This window comes from Schistocerca piceifrons, chromosome 1 (genome assembly GCF_021461385.2).
Source record: "Schistocerca piceifrons isolate TAMUIC-IGC-003096 chromosome 1, iqSchPice1.1, whole genome shotgun sequence".
Lineage (NCBI taxonomy): Eukaryota > Metazoa > Arthropoda > Insecta > Orthoptera > Acrididae > Schistocerca > Schistocerca piceifrons.
Window position 1 is genome coordinate 1,203,144,238 of NC_060138.1, and position 23,047 is coordinate 1,203,167,284.

General features: G+C 40.4%; 1 protein-coding gene across 1 annotated transcript in view; it reads left to right on the forward strand.

The window, feature by feature from the left end:
- Positions 1-657, forward strand: part of LOC124802543 (serine/threonine-protein phosphatase 6 regulatory ankyrin repeat subunit A-like) — a 407,755-nt gene extending 407,098 nt beyond the window's left edge. Inside the window, exon 17 of the mRNA XM_047263406.1 lies at positions 103-657. Coding sequence (XP_047119362.1) covers positions 103-561 — 459 coding nt within the window. The 3' untranslated portion in view covers positions 562-657. The remainder of the gene's footprint in view (positions 1-102) is intronic.
- The last annotated feature ends 22,390 nt before the right edge of the window (positions 658-23,047 follow it).

Consider the following 23,047-nt stretch of genomic DNA (forward strand, 5'->3'; position numbering starts at 1 on the left):
TATCAGTATGCTACAGTTCCACTTCTAGCTGTTGCACTTAACTCTTAGGGACTGGTTATTTTGGTGTAGAACTGAGAAAGTCTATGTATTTTCTCTTTGCAGATGTTGGACCACTTGATGTCTTTGGGAATGTCCTTATCAGACTGCTGGTGGGATCCTGCGCACAATACAACATTGCTACACTGTGCAGCACAGTTTAGTGTGGAAATTGTGAAGAAATTAATGGACAGTGGTCATACTGAATATGCACATGACAACAAAGGATGCACACCATTGCATGTTGCAGTTACATCAGAAAATTACATTGTAACAAAGTATTTGGTGGAAGAAGCACATGTCCCAGTGAATGACAGGGATGCTGATGACAGAACACCTTTAATGTTAGCAATCAGCAGTAACTGGTGGTATCCTGATGTATGTGATATGCTTGAGATTCTGGTGAATGCAGGAGCAGACATTAGTGCTCAAGACAAAGATGGGAATACTGTCTACCAGTTGTCACAAAGGTCTTGGTCTGACACAACTCATGACTTACTAGATTATATGCAGCATCGACTCTGATTACATATGGGTGAGTTGAAAAGGTTTGACTCAGGTCTAATTTACAGTGTTTTTTTCTGTACACTGAATATGTATGTACTTTGTATTACATTTATATGTCACTGGAATAAAGAACTACATTTTTCATCAAATATTCATATTGCGACGTACTTGTGCATGAAAGAACTTAATTCCATGAAAGAATAAAAATATACAACATGTCAGTACTTAATGTACACTTACTGGCTGAAAATTCCTTCTCATTTCTTATCAAACCAGGCAGGTAAGTTAAAATGCTGATTTCTTGAAGAAGATCATGGGATTTCCGTGTTTTATGGGTATAGACACAATCCTGCTGTATCATCAGGTTCTGAAACCAGTGTAACAATTCCCTCAGAAATCACTGTAATGTAAGTGCTCCTGACTTGTACCATTTTAGTATTTTGAATGTCAACTGTACATAAATTTATCAATGAGAACAATCAACCGATAATTATGACAACGCATGTCCTTCTAGAACATTCCACATGCCTTTGCAATGAATATCAAGTTTTTTACTGGAAACATTCCACGTGGGAAAAATATATCTAAAAACAAAGATGATGTGACTTACCGAACGAAAGCGCTGGCAGGTCGATAAACACACAAACAAACACAAACATACACACAAAATTCTAGCTTTCGCAACAAACGGTTGCTTCGTCAGGAAAGAGGGAAGGAGAGGGAAAGACGAAAGGATGTGGGTTTTAAGAGAGAGGGTAAGGAGTCATTCCAATCCTGGGAGCGGAAAGACTTACCTTAGGGGGGAAAAAAGGACGGGTATACACTCGCACACACACACATATCCATCCACACATATACAGACACAAGCAGACATATTTAAAGACCAATATAATAATAATAATAATAATAATAATAATAATAATAATAATAATAATAATAATTTTATTGTTGTTCAGCTGATTACAGCAATAGACAAAGTCAAGAGCATATATTTGTACATAAACTACTATATCGAAGTAAATTGGTTTACATAAAATAGTTACACGTTAGAATACAGTATTTTCATCTTCAAAGAATTAATCAATGGAGTAAAACGGATTGTTCACTAGTAGCTTGTATAATTTAGCTTTAAAGATATTTACAGGCAGTTCTTTAAAGTCAGCACTTAGTCTATTAAACATCCTTAGTCCAAGAACTAGGTAGGAGTTATGCGATTTTGATAATCTATGATATGGTACGTCTACAGATGTTCTGTTTCTAGTATTATGGCTATGAATATCACTTCTCAACACAAAATTAGACCCATTGTTTCTAATGTACATTAAAACATTGTAGATGAATAAGTTTACTACTGTAAGACACTGCAGTTTAATAAACAGAGGTTTACAATGTTCTGTTTTATCAGAATCTGTTATTATTCTTATTACTTTCTTCTGTAAAAGTAAAATGTCATTTACATGAAAGCTACTACCCCACAGTAAAATTCCATAAGAGATGATGCTTTGGAAGAAGGCAAAATATGCTGATCTCACATAGTCATTGGGAACATGTCTTTTTAAATTTCTAATTAGATAAATAACTCTTGAAAGCCTAGCCAATATATTTTTAATGTGTGGTTCCCACGTCAATTTATTGTCAATAGTAACACCTAAAAATTTAACAGTTTCTAATTCCTGGTAGTTAGGAATCTCTCTGAGGCTAAAGTAAAGTGTCTGGGTTTTGTTTTCATTTAGCAAGAAGCCATTAGCTTTGAACCATAATGAGGACTGAGCAAGGGTATTTTCGGTCAGTGTTTTCAGTGTACCTAGATCAGAGCTTTTATGTAGAAAAGTTGTGTCATCAGCATACAATATTGTATGAGAATTTATGAGTAAGGGCAGGTCATTAATCATTAGTATAAACAGTAAAGGTCCAAGCACCGACCCTTGAGGCACTCCGTACCTAACATTAACCAAATTTGATTTCTCCCTACCAATGCACACAACTTGTTGACGGTTCTCTAGAAAAGACCTGAACATATTTATACTGTTGCCATAAAAATCATAGTAAACTAGCTTATTCAGCACAGTGTCATGCTCTACACAGTCAAAGGCTCTGCTCAGGTCACAAAATGTAGCCTGGGCATAGTCCCTAGCCTCGAACACATCTACGACTAATTTTACGAGGGAGTCCATTGCATCTGTTGTGGATTTACCTTTCCTAAATCCAAACTGTTTATCACTAATTATATTTAGTTTACCCAAGTAGGCACTAACTTGCTCATACATAATCGTTTCTAAAATTTTTGAAAAAACTGGGGTCATGGATATAGGTCGGTAACTAGCGGGACAGTTCTTTTCCCCTTTTTTGTATATGGGCACAACTCTAGAAATTTTTAGTATGTCGGGGAACTTACTTTCAACTAGGCATTTGTTAACACAAAAGGTTAAAGGATAAATCACACAATCAATAACATCTTTCAACAAATTACATGACATATCATAGTAATCAACACTAACTGAAGGTTTGAAATTTTTCACTATTTTTAGGATATTATTTGGGCTCACTTCTGTGAAAGTGAAGGTGCTTGGGGGAAGCTTTTCAAAGCAGCTGTCCATAATAGTAAGTGCATTTTCAGGTGGTTTGATTATTGAACTACTAATTTCTTCAATGGACTGAATGCAATATTTATTAAATTCTTCTGGGGTAATGGCAATTTCCTCTTTGTGTTTAGTGTGTGCAATGGAGTTTATTACACTCAAGGCCTTCTTGCATTTATTGTTAGATTTTTCAATGTTTACTATGTTATGCAGTTTCTTTGCTTCATTTATTGCCTTCCTGTACTTGCATTTAGCTTTAGCATACAGGTCTTTATACAGTTCTGATTTACTGGTTTTGTACAGACTAGAATACAGCATAACAGTATTTTTCAGTTGCCCTAACTGTGGAGTATACCATTCCTTCGTTTTCCTTTTCTTGTAATTACTACTAATATTCACTGTACATTTTTTCAGAGGGATGCTATTTTCAAATACATTTAAAAAGATGGAGAAAACCTTTGTGAATACAATATCAGCTGAACAGTGTTGAAGCCTAATAAAACATATGCCCCAACTGAAATAACTGAGGGCATGTCTAAACCTATCCATCCTCTCTCTGCTCACTGGTCAAGTAATCACAGTTTTAGATTCTGGTTTGGTGCAGTCTGAAGTTACATTATTAAGATTAAGATATACTGCATCATGGTCTGAGAAAGGGAAACTAATTACATCCGTGGACATACAAGTTCTCTTAATATTTGTAAATATATTGTCTAGACAGTATGAGCCTCTGGTAGGTTTGCAGTTAACATAGTACATGTTAAATTGTCGAAGCACATTTTTGAGCTCTGTCACAGTTTTTCTGTCCTGCAGGACATCAAAACTTGAATTGATATCCCCTCCAATGAGAACATTGTATTTTTTCCATTTTGGTATACATATGTACATTAAGAGTTCCTCAAGTTTCTCCACAAAGATATGGGGGTCACCACTAGGTGGCCTGTACACTACTACTACCATTAGCTTAAGGCTCTCAATTACTAGACCTGACATTTCAAAATGCATTTCATCACAAAGGGTATTGAGATCTATCCTGCCACAGTTTGGTGCAAGAGGTGTTTTTGCATATATTGCTACCCCACCACATAAGTGCTGTTTTCTGCAATAGCAACTAAGTAGTGTGTAATCATCCAATACTTTGTACCCAAGCTCATCCTCTTTACACCAATGTTTACTTAAACATAGAATATCTATCACGTTTTCATTTGAAAATTCGTAGACAATTATGTTTTTATCTGCCATGCCCTGAATATTGAGGTATCATATTTTAAACTCTACTTTAGGCATTTCTTTTTTTGCGTATTCTCTTAGTTGACATGACCTACTGTTACTGCATGAAAGTTGACCAGGTTGTGTCCTTATGTTACTAGAACACCCAACCTCGTCTATGCATACAAGTTTTTTGTCATGTCAGTTGAAACATAATCCAAACACATTACTGGTGTTTTTTCCTTCTCTAGCTTATCCAATACTATTCCGGTAATTGTATCACTTAAAACACATTTACCTAGATAACTGAAATGTTGACCATGCTTGGTATGCCATTCTCTGCTACAACTACTGGTGTTAATTAGGGAAACATTCTTAAAGTGCTTACAGATAGCTTTGTTCTCCTTGTTTGTCTGCTCCACTTCCTTATTCACACATGACCACTGGGGCAAATCATGTCAATGTGGCACATTAACAACAATCACGTTGGTGTGTGTTAACATTCCGAGAGTCTTCTTCAGTGTCGAAGTAGCAATCTTCCTTTCATTTCTGCTGACATCGTTTGCTCCGGCCATTACCACTACAAAGTCTCGGTCCGCGAGGACTGCGATTTCTTTCTTGATTGATGTTGAAACATCTCGTAAACCAGCTCCTGATTTAACAGTACCTTCTATTTCAAACTCGTTAATCACATGAGGTCCGCTTTCCGTTAACATAGCTGCTAATCCTCTGGCGTAACTGTCTGAATAAATCTTGATTTTACGTTTTTTTTTTATACCTTCCTTGGCTGTTCGCTAAGTTTTGAGAGTACTGCTTGTGTCTGTATGTGTGTGGATGGATATGTGAGTGTGTGCGAGTGTATACCCATTCTTTTTTCCCCCCCAAGGTAAGTCTTTCCTCTCCTGGGATTGGAATGACTCCTTACCCTCCCCTTAAAACCCACTTCCTTTCGTCTTTCCCTCTCCTTCCCTCTTTCCTGACGAAGCAACCATTTGTTGCGAAAGCTTGAATTTTGTGTGTATGTATGTGTTTGTTTGTGTGTCTATCGACTTGCCAGCACTTTTGTTTGGTAAGTCTCATCATCTTTGTATATATATATATATATATATATATATATATATAAAACAAAGATGATGTGACTTACCAAATGAAAGTGCTGGCATGTCGATAGACACACAAACAAACACAAACATACACACAAAATTCAAGTTTTCGCAACAAACTGTTGCCTCATCAGGAAAGAGGGAAGGAGAGGGAAAGACGAAAGGATGTGGGTTTTAAGGGAGAGGGTAAGGAGTCATTCCAATCCCGGGAGCGGAAAGACTTACCTTAGGGGGAAAAAAGGACGAGTATACACTCGCACACACACACATATCCATCCACACATATACAGACACAAGCAGACATATTTAAAGACAAAGAGTTTGGGCAGAGATGTCAGTCGAGGCGAAAGTGCAGAGGCAAAGATGTTGTTGAATGACAGGTGGGGTATGAGTGACGGCAACTTGAAATTAGCGGAGATTGAGGCCTGGTGGATAACGGGAAGAGAGGATATATTGAAGAGCAAGTTCCCATCTCCAGAATTCGGATAGGTTGGTGTTAGTGGGAAGTATCCAGATAACCCAGATGGTGTAACACTGTGCCAAGATGTGCTGGCCGTGCACCAAGGCATGTTTAGCCACAGGGTGATCCTCATTACCAACAAACACTGTCTGCCTGTGTCCATTCATGCGAATGGACAGTTTGTTGCTGGTCATTCCCACATAGAATGCATCACAGTGTAGGCAGGTCAGTTGGTAAATCACGTGGGTGCTTTCACATGTGACTCTGCCTTTGATCGTGTACACCTTCCGGGTTACAGGACTGGAGTAGGTGGTGGTGGGAGGGTGCATGGGACAGGTTTTACACTGGGGGCGGTTACAAGGGTAGGAGCCAGAGGGTAGGGAAGGTGGTTTGGGGATTTCATAGGGACGAACTAAGAGGTTACGAAGGTTAGGTGGACGGCGGAAAGACACTCTTGGTGGAGTGGGGAGGATTTCATGAAGGATGGATCTCATTTCAGGGCAGGATTTGAGGAAGTCGTATCCCTGCTGGAGAACCACATTCAGAGTCTGATCCAGTCCCAGAAAGTATCCTGTCTCAAGTGGGGCACTTTTGTGTTTCTTCTGTGGGAGGTTCTGGGTTTGAGAGGATGAGGAAGTGGCTCTGGTTATTTGCTTCTGTACCAGGGGAGGGTAGTTGTGGGATGCGAAAGCTGTTGTCAGGTTGTTGGTGTAATGGTTCAGGAATTCCGGACTGGAGCAGATTCGTTTGCCACGAAGACCTAGGCTGTAGGGAAGGGACCGTTTGATGTGGAATGGGTGGCAGCTGTCATAATGGAGGTACTGTTGCTTGTTGGTGGGTTTGATGTGGACGGACATGTGAAGCTGGCCATTGGACAGGTGGAGGTCAACATCAAGGAAAGTGGCATGGGATTTGGAGTAGGACCAGGTGAATCTGATGGAACCAAAGGAGTTGAGGTTGGAGAGGAAATTCTGGAGTACTTCTTCACTGTGAGTCCAGATCACGAAGATGTCATCAATAAATCTGTACCAAACTTTGGGTTGGCAGGCTTGGGTAACCAAGAAGGCTTCCTCTAGGCGACCCATGAATAGGTTGGCATACGAGGGAGCCATCCTGGTACCCATGGCTGTTCCCTTTAATTGTTGGTATGTCTGGCCTTCAAAAGTGAAGAAGTTGTGGGTCAGGATGAAGCTGGCTAAGGTAATGAGGAAAGAGGTTTTAGGTAGGGTGGCAGGTTGTCAGCGTGGATAACCTGGGCTTCAGCAGTGGTGATGTTGGGAGTAGGATTAAGGTTTTTTAAGAAGGATTGAGAGGCAAGGCTGGAAGTCAGAAATTCCTGGAAGGTTTGGAGAGGGTGATTTTGAGGAAGAGGAGGTGGGTCCCGCTATGAGGGAGGACGGAACTGTTCCAGGTAGGGTTCAATTTGGATAGTGTCTTGGGGAGTTGGATCATTAGGGGTAGGATTAGGATCATTTTTCTTCGTGGCAAAGTGATACTTCCAGCAGAAAGTACGAGTGTAGGACAGTAAATCATTGATGAGGGCTGTTTGGTTGAATCTGGGAGTGGGGCTGAAGGTGAGGCCTTTGGATAGGACAGAGGTTTCGGACTGGGAGAGAGGTTTGGAGGATAGGTTAACTACTGAATTAGTGTGTTGTGGTACCAGATTGTGTTGATTGGAATTTTGAGGTTTTGGAGGGAGTGGAGCTGGAAGTGGGAGACTGAGTAGATGGGAGAGACTGGGTTTGTGTGCAATGAGAGGAGGTTGAGGTTTGCTGGAAAGGTTTTGAAGGGTGAGTGAGTTGCCTTTCCGGAGGTGGGAAACCAGGAGATTGGATAGTTTTTTGAGGTGAAGGGTGGCATGCTGTTCTAATTTGCGGTTGGCCTGTAGGAGGATGCTCTGAACAGCCGGTGTGAATGTGGGAGAGGAAAGATTGCGGACTTTTATTAAGGATAGGAGTTGGCGGGTGTGTTCATTGGCTGAGTTGATGTGTAGGTGAAGGATTAGGTGGGTGAGGGCAATGGATTGTTCAGTTTGGAACTGATATAGGGACTGATGGAAAGAAGGGTTACAGCCAGAGATGGGAACTTTAAGTGTGAGGCCTTTGGGGGTAATGCCAAATGTCAGACAAGCCTGAGAAAATAAAATATGTGAGCGTAATCTGGCTAGGGTGAAGGCATGTTTGCGGAGGGAATGTAAATAAAACTTAATGGGGTCGTTGTGGGGGTGTTGTGAGGGTGACATGGTATTAGAAGGTGGAAAGTGTAATATGAGGTTGAAATGAAAATGAAAGTAATTGGAGATCTGTTGTGAAAAAAGGCGAAAAAGTGTTGGTTAAAGCTGGGCTATGTTGATCCTGTGGTGAACTTGGGTTGGTAGACAACGATGTGCACAAAGGTTAGGTGGTTATGTTGCCGCCAAAACACGTTAAAGGATGGAGAGATTCGGGAAAATTTCGAAAAAACGGCGTGTAAATGTATTAAAAAGAGTGGTTTTGTGGTGGCAGATTATGAAAATAAGGCTAACAATTGTCTGGCGAAGAAATAATGACGTTAAAACCTGTGGGAAGCAGCTAAAAATTATCAGTGATGTGGGAAAAACGTAAATGGAAATAAAGCGAAAGTTATCAGAACTAGACGAAATGGGTGTTTAATAGGTGAAAGGAACTGTTTGTGGACTAGAAAGGGTTGATTTTATAGCAGCGGTAGTGTTGAAAGCGGAAAAAAATATTTTTTTGGTTATGGTTTGGAAGTGGGTGACGTATTGTTGAGTATATATAGGCGTGATAAAATTGTATAGTAGATTACGGTAAAAAGGAGAAGGTGAATACAAAATGAAACTACTGGCAAAAACAAAAAGAGAAAATAAGACGACAGAAAAGATTTCGAAATGCAACAGTGACAATAACAAACGTAATTGTTGGGTTCAAATTAATGATATGAATTAATAGAGGGAAACATTCCACGTGGGAAAAATATATCTAAAAACAAAGATCGTGTGACTTACCAAACGAAAGCGCTGGCACGTCGATAGACACACAAACAAACACAAACATACACACAAAATTCAAGCTTTCGCAACAAACTGTTGCCTCATCAGGAAAGAGGGAAGGAGAGGGAAAGACGAAAGGATTTGGGTTTTAAGGGAAAGGGTAAGGAATAATTCCAATACCGGGAGCGGAAATACTTACCTTAGGGGGAAAAAGGGACGGGTATACACTCGCACACACACACACACATATCCATCCACACATATACAGACACAAGCAGACATATTTAAAGACAAAGAGTTTGGGCAGAGATGTCAGTCGAGACGGAAGTGCAGAGGCAAAGATGTTGTTGAATGACAGGTGAGGTATGAGTGGCGGCAACTTGAAATTAGCGGAGATTGAGGCGTGGTGGATAACGGGAAGAGAGGATATATTGAAGAGCAAGTTCCCATCTCTGGAGTTTGGATAGGTTGGTGTTAGTGGGAAGTATCCAGATAACCCGGACGGTGTAACACTGTGCCAAGATGTGCTGGCCGTGCACCAAGGCATGTTTAGCCACAAGGTGATCCTCATTACCAACAAACACTGTCTGCCTGTGTCCATTCATGCGAATGGACAGTTTGTTGCTGGTCATTCCCACATAGAATGCATCACAGTGTAGGCAGGTCAGTTGGTAAATCACGTGGGTGCTTTCACATGTGGCTCTGCCTTTGATCGTGTACACCTTCCGGGTTATAGGACTGGAGTAGGTGGTGGTGGGAGGGTGCATGGGACAGGTTTTACACCGGGGGCGGTTACAAGGGTAGGAGCCAGAGGGTAGGGAAGGTGGTTTGGGGATTTCATATGGACGAACTAAGAGGTTACAAAGGTTAGGTGGACAGCGGAAAGACACTCTTGGTAGAGTGGGGAGGATTTCATGAAGGATGGATCTCATTTCAGGGCAGGATTTGAGAAAGTCGTATCCCTGCTGGAGAACCGCATTCAGAGTCTGATCCAGTCCCGGAAAGTATCCTGTCACAAGTGGGGCACTTTTGTGTTTCTTCTGTGGGAGGTTCTGGGTTTGAGAGGATGAGGAAGTGGCTCTGGTTATTTGCTTCTGTACCAGGTCAGGAGGGTAGTTGCGGGATGCGAAAGCTGTTGTTGGTGTAATGATTCAGGAATTCCGGACTGGAGCAGATTCGTTTGCCACGAAGACCTAGGCTGTAGGGAAGGGACTGTTTGATGTGGAATGGGTGGCAGCTGTCATAATGGAGGTACTGTTGCTTGTTGGTGGGTTTGATGTGGATGGACGTGTGAAGCTGGCCATTGGACAAGTGGAGGTCAACATCAAGGAAAGTGGCATGGGATTTGGAGTAGGACCAGGTGAATCTGATGGAACCATAGGAGTTGAGGTTGGAGAGGAAATTCTGAAGTTCTTCTTCACTGTGAGTCCAGATCATGAAGATGTCATCAATATATATACATGAATTAATGGAGGGAAACATTCCACATGGGAAAAATATATCTAAAAACAAAGATGATGTGACTTACCAAACGAAAGTGCTGACACGTCGATAGACACACAAACAAACACAAACATACACACAAAATTCAAGCTTTCGCAACAAACTGTTGCCTCATCAGGAAAGAGGGAAGGAGAGGGAAGGACGAAAGGATGTGGGTTTTAAGGGAGAGGGTAAGGAGTCATTCCAATCCCGGGAGTGGAAAGACTTACCTTAGGGGGAAAAGAGGATGGGTATACACTCGCGCACACACACACACACACACACACACACACACATATCCATCCACACATATACAATGTTTGCTTGTGTCTGTATATGTGTGGATGGATATGTGTGTGTGTGCGAGTGTATACCCATCCTTTTTTCCCCCTAAAGTAAGTCTTTCCGCTCCCAGGATTGGAATAACTCCTTACCCCCTCCCTTAAAACCCACATCTCTTCGTCCTTCCCTCTCCTTCCCTCTTTCTTGATGAGGCAACAGTTTGTTGCAAAAGCTTGAATTTTGTGAGTATGTTTGTGTTTGTTTGTGTGTCTATCGACGTGCCAGCGCTTTCGTTTGGTAAGTCACATCATCTTTGTTTTTATATATAGATATATATAAAACATGCATACAAGGCCTAAGGAAGCACTAAATTGTCTGATAACTATCCGGATGCATATAAAAGAAGGTGGTATTGGACATTTCATACATTTCATATGAGTCCTGGTGGAGGGTGTGCTGTTATACACCCACCCATCCACTCTTACAAGTATTAATTGTATGAATGGCTACTAAATACATATAAGCAATCCAAAAAATCAAAACGAAGTTTTCTTTTCTTAGCTGTCACTCCAGTCACTGGTTCACATTGCACATCTTAAGGAATTGGCAGCTCAGTATCATCTGTCCTTTTGCGGTGTCCTTCTTGTGTCTGCAACCCCTCTTTTTGTGGCAGTCTGTACATTGCAATAGCACAGCCCACTATTAGTTTCACAGTTTTGTAATTTTCACTTCCAGGTCAGGTAAGGATCTTGGATACAGCTCTCTAGGTAGGAACAGGGATGAACTCATTACTTAAGGTACTCGTGTAGGTTACAATTAAAGTCACATCAGTTATGAATATATCAAAAGCATTCACATATTGCCCTATACTATTGGCATATTCACAAATAAAATCACACAATATTAAGCATCTCTAAACTGTAAAGATTAAGCTATATACAGATGAAAGTCAATGAACCAAAAATGAATTATATATGTATCCCTTCTTTTTGATTAATATTTCAGTATATTCCACTATACAGTATATTTGGCCCCCCAGATCTCATTTAACTCTTTATCATATCAAACAAACTCATAGACTGCTCATCATCACGCCATCTTGTAATAACAAACTTTTCACAAAATGTCTTTTGTCACATTACAACTTAAATGGTTAGTAACACATGTCTGTTTGTTCATCTCATTAGCAAATTCATAAAATTGTGATCATGCTTGTAATTCTTAGAGAAGCACCCACAAATAAGATACTTGCTCTACAGAGTATAACTACAATAATTGGTCAATCACTATTGTAGGAAAGTCAAATTTAGTACACAGTTTACATTTTCAAATTGTTCCTCAAATATAGACACTTAATAGTCATATTATATACAGGAAACTTATACTACAGAGAATGGATAGTATTTTCAGTAAGAGATAACTTTATTATAGGTTTATAGATGAGTAAAAAAGTAGCATCCAAAAACAAAAAGAAGAAAATAGAATGTTACGTAGCTCGGAGACCTAGTGCTTGCCACGCACTTGACATAAAGATGTGTCCTCCTGAGGGCTTTTACAACAAATTAATTTTTCTTTGTGGTTGACACTTACGCCATATGGTTGGAGAAAAAATGGTTCATGAGGTTTTAGATTAAGTCTACATTCATACACTCCTGGAAATGGAAAAAAGAACACATTGACACCGGTGTGTCAGACGCACCATACTTGCTCTGGACACTGCGAGAGGACTGTACAAGCAATGATCACACACACGGCACAGCGGACACACCAGGAACTGCGGTGTTGGCCGTTGAATGGCGCTAGCTGCGCAGCATTTGTGCACCGCCGCCGTCAGTGTCAGCCAGTTTGCCGTGGCATACGGAGCTCCATCGCAGTCTTTAACACTGGTAGCATGCTGCGACAGCGTGGACGTGAACCGTATGTGCAGTTGACGGACTTTGAGCGAGGGCGTATAGTGGGCATGCGGGAGGCCGGGTGGACGTACCGCCGAATTGCTCAACACGTGGGGCGTGAGGTCTCCACAGTACATCGATGTTGTCGCCAGTGGTCGGCGGAAGGTGCACGTGCCTGTCGACCTGGGACTGGACCGCAGCGACGCACGGATGCACGCCAAGACCGTAGGATCCTACGCAGTGCCGTAGGGGACCGCACCGCCACTTCCCAGCAAATTAGGGACACTGTTGCTCCTGGGGTATCGGCGAGGACCATTCGCAACTGTCTCCATGAAGCTGGGCTACGGTCCCGCACACCGTTAGGCCGTCTTCCGCTCACACCCCAACATCGTGCAGCCCGCCTCCAGTGGTGTCGCGACAGGCATGAATGGAGGGACGAATGGAGACGTGTCGTCTTCAGCGATGAGAGTCGCTTCTGCCTTGGTGCCAATGATGGTCGTATGCATGTTTGGCGCCGTGCAGGTGAGCGCCACAATCAGGACTGCATACGACCGAGGCACACAGGGCCAACACCCGGCATCATGGTGTGGGGAGCGATCTCCTACACTGGCGGTACACCACTGGTGATCGTCGAGGGGACACTGAATAGTGCACGGTACATCCAAACCGTCATCAAACCCATCGTTCTACCATTCCTAGACCGGCAAGGGAACTTGCTGTTCCAACAGGACAATGCACGTCCGCATGTATCCCGTGCCACCCAACATGCTCTAGAAGGTGTAAGTCAACTACCCTGGCCAGCAAGATCTCTGGATCTGTCCCCCATTGAGCATGTTTGGGACTGGATGAAGCGTCGTCTCACGCGGTCTGCACGTCCAGCACGAACGCTGGTCCAACTGAGGCGCCGGGTGGGAATGGCATGGCAAGCCGTTCCACAGGACTACATCCAGCATCTCTACGATCGTCTCCATGGGAGAATAGCTGCCTGCATTGCTGCGAAAGGTGGATATACACTGTACTAGTGCCGACATTGTGCATGCTCTGTTGCCTGTGTCTATGTGCCTGTGGTTCTGTGAGTGTGATCATGTGATGTATCTGACCCCAGGAATGTGTCAATAAAGTTTCCCCTTCCTGGGACAATGAATTCACGGTGTTCTTATTTCAATTTCCAGGAGTGTAGTTTTTCACTTTCCCAGGTTTCCCACTGAACACATCCTACTATACCCACAACAATCGGTCTGTTCTTTATCTAGGCTTCCAGCTTCTTTTAGTTTGGTGGCCACTAATTCAGCATACTTGTCTTCACTGCATTCTTCTTCATTGTCTTCCTCTTTAACGTCAATTTTTTTTCATTTACACCATTCTTGCCTGCACAATTTCTGTTACTTGTCTGAATTTTACTTAGAGCTACATCAGATGATTGTTTGATGTCATGTCCCTCTTTTACTCACTGTCTACTTTTCCCGGAACTGGTCTCACTGTAAGCCTGCTGAAAGGTTCTGCCTTCCCAGTTGGAATGCAAGTCTTCACAAATAATCTTGATTACCCTTTTTACTCTGTCATCGTCATTATAATCCTTGTAAGTATTCCATAAACTTTCTAGCATCACATCTAAATCATAATTTCTGTCCACATGTTCCTTATCTGATGATACCTTCCCAGTTTCCATTGCTACAATCTGGTTCTCACATTCTTCACAAATACTACTAACATCATCTTCTTCCCCATTAATTAAATCTTCTTTAACCTCCATATACACCACGCCACCTAATTCTTCCTCCCAGTCATCATTACTCCTGACACTTTCACTATCAACATTACCAAACATGCTATCATCTGCAGTACTAGACACTTCTACAACATCTTTACAATGATTATCAGAATTGTTGACAAGTACACCAGTACAAGTATCATCAGTTCAGTGCTTAACAGTGATTTTTCCTCCATTCATTTACCTAATCCAAACTCATCAGGATTATTATAAGAACCAACATTTTCTTCGCATACTTCTTCACCATACTGATTATATAGACTTTGAAATAGTTTCCTCCTCTAACGGAACCTCTTTCACATCTTTACAGATGCTTTTACTTCTATCTTCCACACTTTCATTCATACTTTTCCAGAATTTACTGTAAAACTGTAATTTGCTAATATAATGTACTCTTCTTACATTAGTTCTGTCATTTCCACTCCAATATCTTTGATTACTCTGTCTTCTGTAATTATTTTTGATGTTTCTAGGCCAGTGGTGTTTAGCCTGATTTCCTTACTTATGGTTCAAAAGGCTCTAAGCACTATGGGAGTTAACATCTGAGGTCATCAGCCCCCTAGACTTAGAACTACTTAAACCTAACTAACCTAAGGATATCACACACATCCATGCCCGAGGCAGGATTGGAACCAGCAGGCATGCAGTTCCGAACTGAAGTGCCTAGAACCACTCGGCTACAGCGGCTAGCTTGGTACTTATTTCTCACCCCAAACTGACAGGTACTCAATGAGGTGCCCATCAGTTTAAATTGCCTGGTCTTGAATGGCGATTATCCAATTGTCTGTTATTATTATTCCTAGGTCTCTCCCTGTTGTCATATCCTCTATTTCCATTCCCATTTCTACGGTTAATCCATTTGTTATCACTTCTATTGTAACCACTATTATTATTTTGATTTTCATTGTCACTCCTGCCTTGATTCCTGCTTTGATTCCACTGCCAGATGGCTGATCACCAAATCTGCCACTACGTAACCTCCCATTTCTCTCAAAGGCTCTATCCAACTTATCTACATACCTCAAGAACTGATCTATGGAGATGTCTGGTCCATAAATCAACCCCCACTGTACTTTTTTCGGTAATCTCCTTTTTAAGGAGTAAGTATTAGTTTGTCAAAAGACTTGTCTGAGTGTACTAATTTCCTCAATTGGTTTTCACAAAAACACTTCAAGCTACCATCACCTTCCCTATACATTCAGCCATTCAAAAACCCACTCTTAATCCTAGCATGCTCATATTCTGACCAAAACTTATTTAAGAACTTTCTTTCAAATTAATCATATGACATGATACAATTAATATTCTGATTGGCCCATGAGATTGCTTCTCCATCCAAAAATCTCTTATCAAATTTAATTTTAACATTGTCTGTCATGTCATTACTAAAATTATCTTGACAATGCTGTAAAAAATCAACAGGATGCAATTTACCATCTCCTGGAAAGCATTTTAAAGGTATGCCACCCCATACACCCTTAATATTGCTAACAAAATTTCTTTGAGCTACACCCTCGTGTAGTTCTACAACTTTCCTACTTAAATCTACAACATTATTTTTACACAAATCTATTTTTTCACCAAACTTCGGTTCTACACTACTTATTTGATTAGTAATGTCTGTATGTAAGATTCTACTTTTTCTTCTAAGATTCTCCTAGTCTGAACAACCTCTACTTTAAGTTTAGAATTTTCTACTTCTACATGCTTATCTAGTTTTACGAATCTCTCCTCATTTTTTTCCTCTTGGGTGAAATTAGTTTCTGATAATTCTAACCTTCCTTCTACTGATCCTACCCGAGTATTGAGTTCACGCTGCCCTGTCTTAAGGGTAATTTAAAGTGCTGCCAAACCCTCCTGGATTTCCCTTCTCTGATTAATATTTTCACTTAACTGCTGGCTGAAGTGTTGGCTTTACTGAGAAATATCCTCCCTAATCTGTCTTATCTGTTCCTTCACTTCTTTCATATGCTGCGATAATAACATTAACAAATCATCTCCACCTACTCTTCGCTGTGCAATTGGAGAACTTGTGGCGACATTTTCACTGGAACCCTCTCCACTAAGCTTCGATCTACACTTTGATTACTATTCACTGATTCTTGTTCCTAGGTCCAAAGTGTTTTCTACAGATTCACTACTAACTCCTTTTTTCTCGCTTATTTTTACATAGTCTTTATCAGCTATAGTAAGTTATAAAATGTATAACTTCCCACACAAATGTTTGTCACTTTCACAAAAACACTAATTAAGAAAATAAACTGTTATTCATCTGATGGTTGATGGTGCTGTCCAAGAATTTGGTCCTGTTTTATCCACACCGACTCTTCCCATGTGGCAACATCCATTTGTTCTGTGCATCCATAACACAAAATTTTTCAAGATAATTTATGCTTGGCATTTGTCTTATGTTCACCTGCAACAGTCACTTGTTAAACATATTTCCACATTTCAAACATTGATCCCAGCTCAACTCCACCAACTGTAATGATTCATGTTGAATGTTACTTAAGTTTCTCCTGCGTAGTCCACTGACAAATGAATGGGAAATTTTCATGCTTCACAAACTTCGTTCACATTAATTGACATCCGAACTGCATGCTCGTCATGTAAACAAAACACGGACAGATTTCACTGATCTCTTTGACTTCCAGAAGTAACTTTACAACTGACTGACAAAACAACAACTCAACAACTAACATGCAGCCTCACTGCATCACTTTATATAGAATTTTAACAATAACTTCCAAATAAAGCATTATTAATTTTGTACAATTTTGATGTTACAATTAAAATTTACAAAACGTAAAGAAACTGATGTTACAGCTGAATAAGGTATAAAATACAATATTCAATGACAATCTTTTATAGTAATATCTTTAGTTTTCCGTAAGAAAATCATTCTGAACTTCAATTACAATAATGTCTCTCGTATTATTTTAGTTATGTAATTAATTACAGTTTGGATTTGATTACTAACATGTAATGGCAGTACAGATCTTGTGCTTTATCCAATTAAATACAGAGAACATACAAATAAGGCCACAAATTCTGGAAATTAGGAAACTGTGAGATGTAAACAATTGGGGAGTTAATTAGAAATGTAATTACAAAGAATATTAATTACAGAAGAATACATAAAAGTAAATGACAAATGAAAATACATCGTTTGGTAATAATTTTTAAGCAGCTTCTCCTGACTGTGTGTTCTTTTGTAACTGTAATTTCAGATTAACATTTTGTTAATTAGAAGCATTTATTTATTTATTATTATTGGTCCTGTAGATCATACAATTTGTACAGCAAAGCACATCATGATATAGGACAAGTCTATTTAAAAATTATGTTGAGACGGTATATGATGAAAGATGACAGTAATGGTACATAAATCACATGGCAGAATACATATAGAATATATAGTCAAAATATAAAAAGGTGGTGTGTAATGAGAGATGACAGTGGTGGTAAATACTACACATAGCAGAGTACATGTAAGAGATACAATCAGAAATCAACAACATACAATAATTAAATTATCTTCCCAAGTAGAAATACCTACAAGTGAATAAACAGCTTACTACAAGTAATTAACATTTTGTGGTACATACTTCACATATCAGAAGACATATATGAGATACAAACAGGGCAATGATTAAATTATCTTACTAAGTATAGATAACTGCAAGTGAATAAATAGCTTATTCACAGTAATTAAAATTTTGTTTCAAGAAATTCATGTACAGAATAGAAACAATGGTTTAGTAGTGGTTCCTTTAATTTAATTCTCATTATTTTTGGGTTTTTGCTTGCTTCCTTTAATTTAATTCTCATTATTTTTGGGTTTATGCTTGCTTTTGTGTTAGTTGGGAGGTAGTTGTATATTTTAATGCCCATACACTTAACCCCATTCTCATATAATTTTGTGTTGTGAGGTATTATTTGTAATTGGGTTTTGTTCCTGGTGTCATGTGTGTGGTGGTCTGCATTTCTCTGGAGGGATTCCAAATGCTGTAGTGTAAAACAAGATAGTTCCATTATATAGAGGCATGGCAGTGACAGAATTTTTAACTGTTGAAACAGTTGTTTATAGTGCTCAGTTCTTTTTTTACATTTCATTATTCTTACCGCTTGTTTTTGTACCCTGAAAGTTATGAGAGAATCATAGCTACTTCCCCAGAAGATTAGATCATACCTCAAGACAGACTCAAACAGGGCATGGTACACCAGCTTCAAGGTATCTACACTGGCTGTGTCTTTTAATGATCTTAATAGATAACAGGTTTTATGAAGCTTTCGTGACAGTGCCTCAATGTGTGGTTTCCAGTTTAGAGTGTTATTGACGGTAAGTCTAAGAAATTTGGTGTCCTGCCTGCTTGTAATGTCATCTTTGCCAATAACTACACTCCTGGAAATTGAAATAAGAACACCGTGAATTCATTGTCCCAGGAAGGGGAAACTTTATTGACACATTCCTGGGGTCAGATACATCACATGATCACACTGACAGAACCACAGGCACATAGACACAGGCAACAGAGCATGCACAATGTCGGCACTAGTACAGTGTATATCCACCTTTCGCAGCAATGCAGGCTGCTATTCTCCCATGGAGACGATCGTAGAGATGCTGGATGTAGTCCTGTGGAACGGCTTGCCATGCCATTTCCACCTGGCGCCTCAGTTGGACCAGCGTTCGTGCTGGACGTGCAGACCGCGTGAGACGACGCTTCATCCAGTCCCAAACATGCTCAATGGGGGACAGATCCAGAGATCTTGCTGGCCAGGGTAGTTGACTTACACCTTCTAGAGCATGTTGGGTGGCACGGGATACATGCGGACGTGCATTGTCCTGTTGGAACAGCAAGTTCCCTTGCCGGTCTAGGAATGGTAGAACGATGGGTTCGATGACGGTTTGGATGTACCGTGCACTATTCAGTGTCCCCTCGACGATCACCAGTGGTGTACCGCCAGTGTAGGAGATCGCTCCCCACACCATGATGCCGGGTGTTGGCCCTGTGTGCCTCGGTCGTATGCAGTCCTGATTGTGGCGCTCACCTGCACGGCGCCAAACACGCATACGACCATCATTGGCACCAAGGCAGAAGCGACTCTCATCGCTGAAGATGACTCGTCTCCATTCGTCCCTCCATTCACGCCTGTCATGGCACCACTGGAGGCGGGCTGCACGATGTTGGGGCGTGAGCGGAAGACGGCCTAACGGTGTGCGGGACCGTAGCCCAGCTTCATGGAGACGGTTGCGAATGGTCCTCGCCGATACCCCAGGAGCAACAGTGTCCCTAATTTGCTGGGAAGTGGCGGTGCGGTCCCCTACGGCACTGCGTAGGATCCTACGGTCTTGGCGTGCATCCGTGCGTTGCTGCGGTCCGGTCCCAGGTCGGTGGGCACGTGCACCTTCCGCCGACCACTGGCGACAACATCGATGTACTGTGGAGACCTCACGCCCCACGTGTTGAGCAATTCGGCGGTATGTCCACCCGGCCTCCCGCATGCCCACTATACACCCTCGCTCAAAGTCCGTCAACTGCACATACGGTTCACGTCCACGCTGTCGCGGCATGCTACCAGTGTTAAAGACTGCGATGGAGCTCCATATGCCACGGCAAACTGGCTGACACTGATGGCGGCGGTGCACAAATGCTGCGCAGCTAGCGCCATTCGACGGCCAACACCGCGGTTCCTGGTGTGTCCGCTGTGCCGTGCGTGTGATCATTGCTTGTACAGCCCTCTCGCAGTGTCCGGAGCAAGTATGGTGGGTCTGACACACCGGTGTCAATGTGTTCTTTTTTCCATTTCCAGGAGTGTATAACTGCATTGAAGGGGGTAAGATTTTGTCTAGTGTGGAAGTTCATACTTATAGTCTTTTGAGTATTTATTTTTCGTGCTAACATTTCTGCAGTCTCCAGGTATTTATTGTTAAGGACTTATTACTTCAATTTCTTGATTAGTTACTTAATTTGGTATATGTACATAATTTTATCAATGACAACAATCCACCGATAATTACAATGATGCACGTCCTTCTAGAACATTCCACATGCCTTCGCAATGAATATCAAGTTTTTCATCAAATAGACGGACATACAGGGACTTAGAAACATCAGAAGCAGTAGTTCCAACATCTATAACCAAGCAACCAGAATCACTGGCATTCACTGCAACAGCACACAGTGGCAGCAGTGGTAATAGGAGCAGTCATCACACCAGAAGAAGGCAGCCACCCTTGAGAAGCCAGGATTTTTTGCTGGGGCAAAACAGTGAACAACAGCACATAACAGGGAAACAGGTGAATGTTTGCAAGCAGAGGAATCTACAACAAGGTATGAAATCTTGTAACAGTGTAAGAGAAAATGCATCAACTGAGTGTAAAGTCACAGATCATTCAGATTGTTCAAATCAGCTAAGAATTATGAGTCTGAACATTCAGTGTCTTAAAAACAAGTACCTTGAAGTTGACGTGGCAGCAAATAATGACCATATTGATTGTTTATGTGTTATGGAACATTGGTGCAGGGACAGTGAACCAAACAGCATAAACTTAAGCCACTATAAACTTGCCAGTCAGTACTGTAGGCAAAATGCCAAAGGTGGTGGTGTATGCATTTATCTAAATCCCAAGATTAAATTAAAGTTAAGATACGAGGCTAAACCATTAATCATAGGAAAGGATTTTGAGGCAGTAGCCATTCAGTTATATAGTTTAAAGAAGAAAATAATTGTTGCAGCAATTTACAGGTCACCATCTGGAGATACTGAAGTCTTTCTTAAGAATTTGGAAGAAATGCTCAACATTTTCTCAAATGAGAACTCTACCATAATTCTTTGTTGTGACTTTAATATTAATCTATTGGTCCAGAGTCCAGTAAAAAACAACTTTTTAGACATACTAAAAAGCTTGAACATGTTCCCCCACATATCAGCTCCCACTAGAACAACAGATTCCAGTGAAAGCCTAATAGATAACATCTTCTCAAATGTGGTCACACATGAAGTTGCAGTTACAAATGTGAATATAGGATTATCAGATCATAATGCACTAACCTTTAATCTCACTGCAACTCCCAAGGAGGACGAACATAAAAAGGAGTACAAACGATTTTTCTCTACTGAAAATTGTAATCAGTTCAAAAATAATTTAAAAAATGCAGTTTGCTCAGAGGTCTTGGCACAAACAAACACAAATGATGCTTATAATATATTTGCTTCCATTTTTATGACATACTTGGAAATGTGTTTCCCAAAAAAGCTTTTGAGTTATAGATCATCTGGATCCAAAGGAACCTGGATTACACCCAGAATTAAAAAGTAAGGTGAAAAACCATGAAATTACTAAGTTTAAAGTTAAGAACATGTCATGATCAGCAGTTTGTTGAGTATGTGAGGACATACAAAAAGACTTACCGCAAAGTAATAGCAAAAGCAAAATTATTAAGTAATGATAGATTAATAAGGCAGGCTAGTAACAAGTCCAGAATGATGTGGAAAATGGTAAAAAAAGAAACTGGAGGTCAAACTGAAGAACAGAAAATCAATCTTAAAAATAATGAAAATATTCCCATAGAAAAAAATGCCATGGCAAACTATGCAAACAATTATTTTGTAAATATTCCCCTTACTTTAAGTAGTAAATTTAAGCAACAACCAACAGTGACGACTCCAATGGTAAATACCAGCATGATGGCAATCCCAACAGATGAGCATGAAGTTCTAAAAGTCATTAAATGCTTGAAATCCAAAATGTCCTCTGGGTTGGATGATGTACCTGTATCAATAATTAAGGAAATTGCTCTATGTGTTGTCAAATCTGTAGTGCACATAGCAAACTTGTCCCTTAGTGAAGGGATATTTTCGGATAAACTTAAAATCTCTAAAGTGATACCTCTATACAAAAGTGGTGACAGACATAAAATAGAAAATTACCGACCTATATCTCTCCTCCCAGCCTTCTCCAGAATACTTGAGGAATTAATGAAAATCAGGGTTACAAAATATCTAGAAAAACACAAACTAATAAATAACAGTCAACATGGCTTTCGAGCAGGGCACAGTACAGAAACAGCCATATTCGACTACACAACAGAAATAGTAAGAAATTTGGAGTCAAGTAAACAGGTTATTGGAATTAATCTAGATTTATCCAAAGCCTTCGATACTGTGAACCATGTAATATTACTAGAGAAACTTAAAGCAATAGGCATCAGGGGTACTGTTAAAAAATTGTTTGAATCTTATCTGCAAAACAGGTCACAAGTTGTTGAGCTGAGGTCATCCAACAATCTTCACAATTTTAAACTAATATCTGAACTAAAACAAATTGAAATAGGTGTTCCACAGGGCAGCATTCTGGGCCCGTTGTTATTTCTAATTTATATCAAATATATGTAGGCTCCAGACAGTTCAGCCAAAATTCTACTATTTGCAGATGACATGAGTATCATAATTAGTGATATAAAAGAATCATTGTGTACTACAGCAGAAAAAATGCTCTCATACATACAGTCATGGTCTCATTCAAATAAGCCGACATTAAATATAAAGAAAACAAACTTTATACTGTATGGAAGCAAGTGTCAAGGGGAACATATGGGCCTTATGCTGGATAGCAAACAAATAGAAAAAGTGTTCACCACAAAGTTTCTGGAAATGCGAATTGACCAAGATTTAAACTGGAATTAACACAGTGTATATCTTACTCAGAAACTTAGCTCAGCATGTTTTG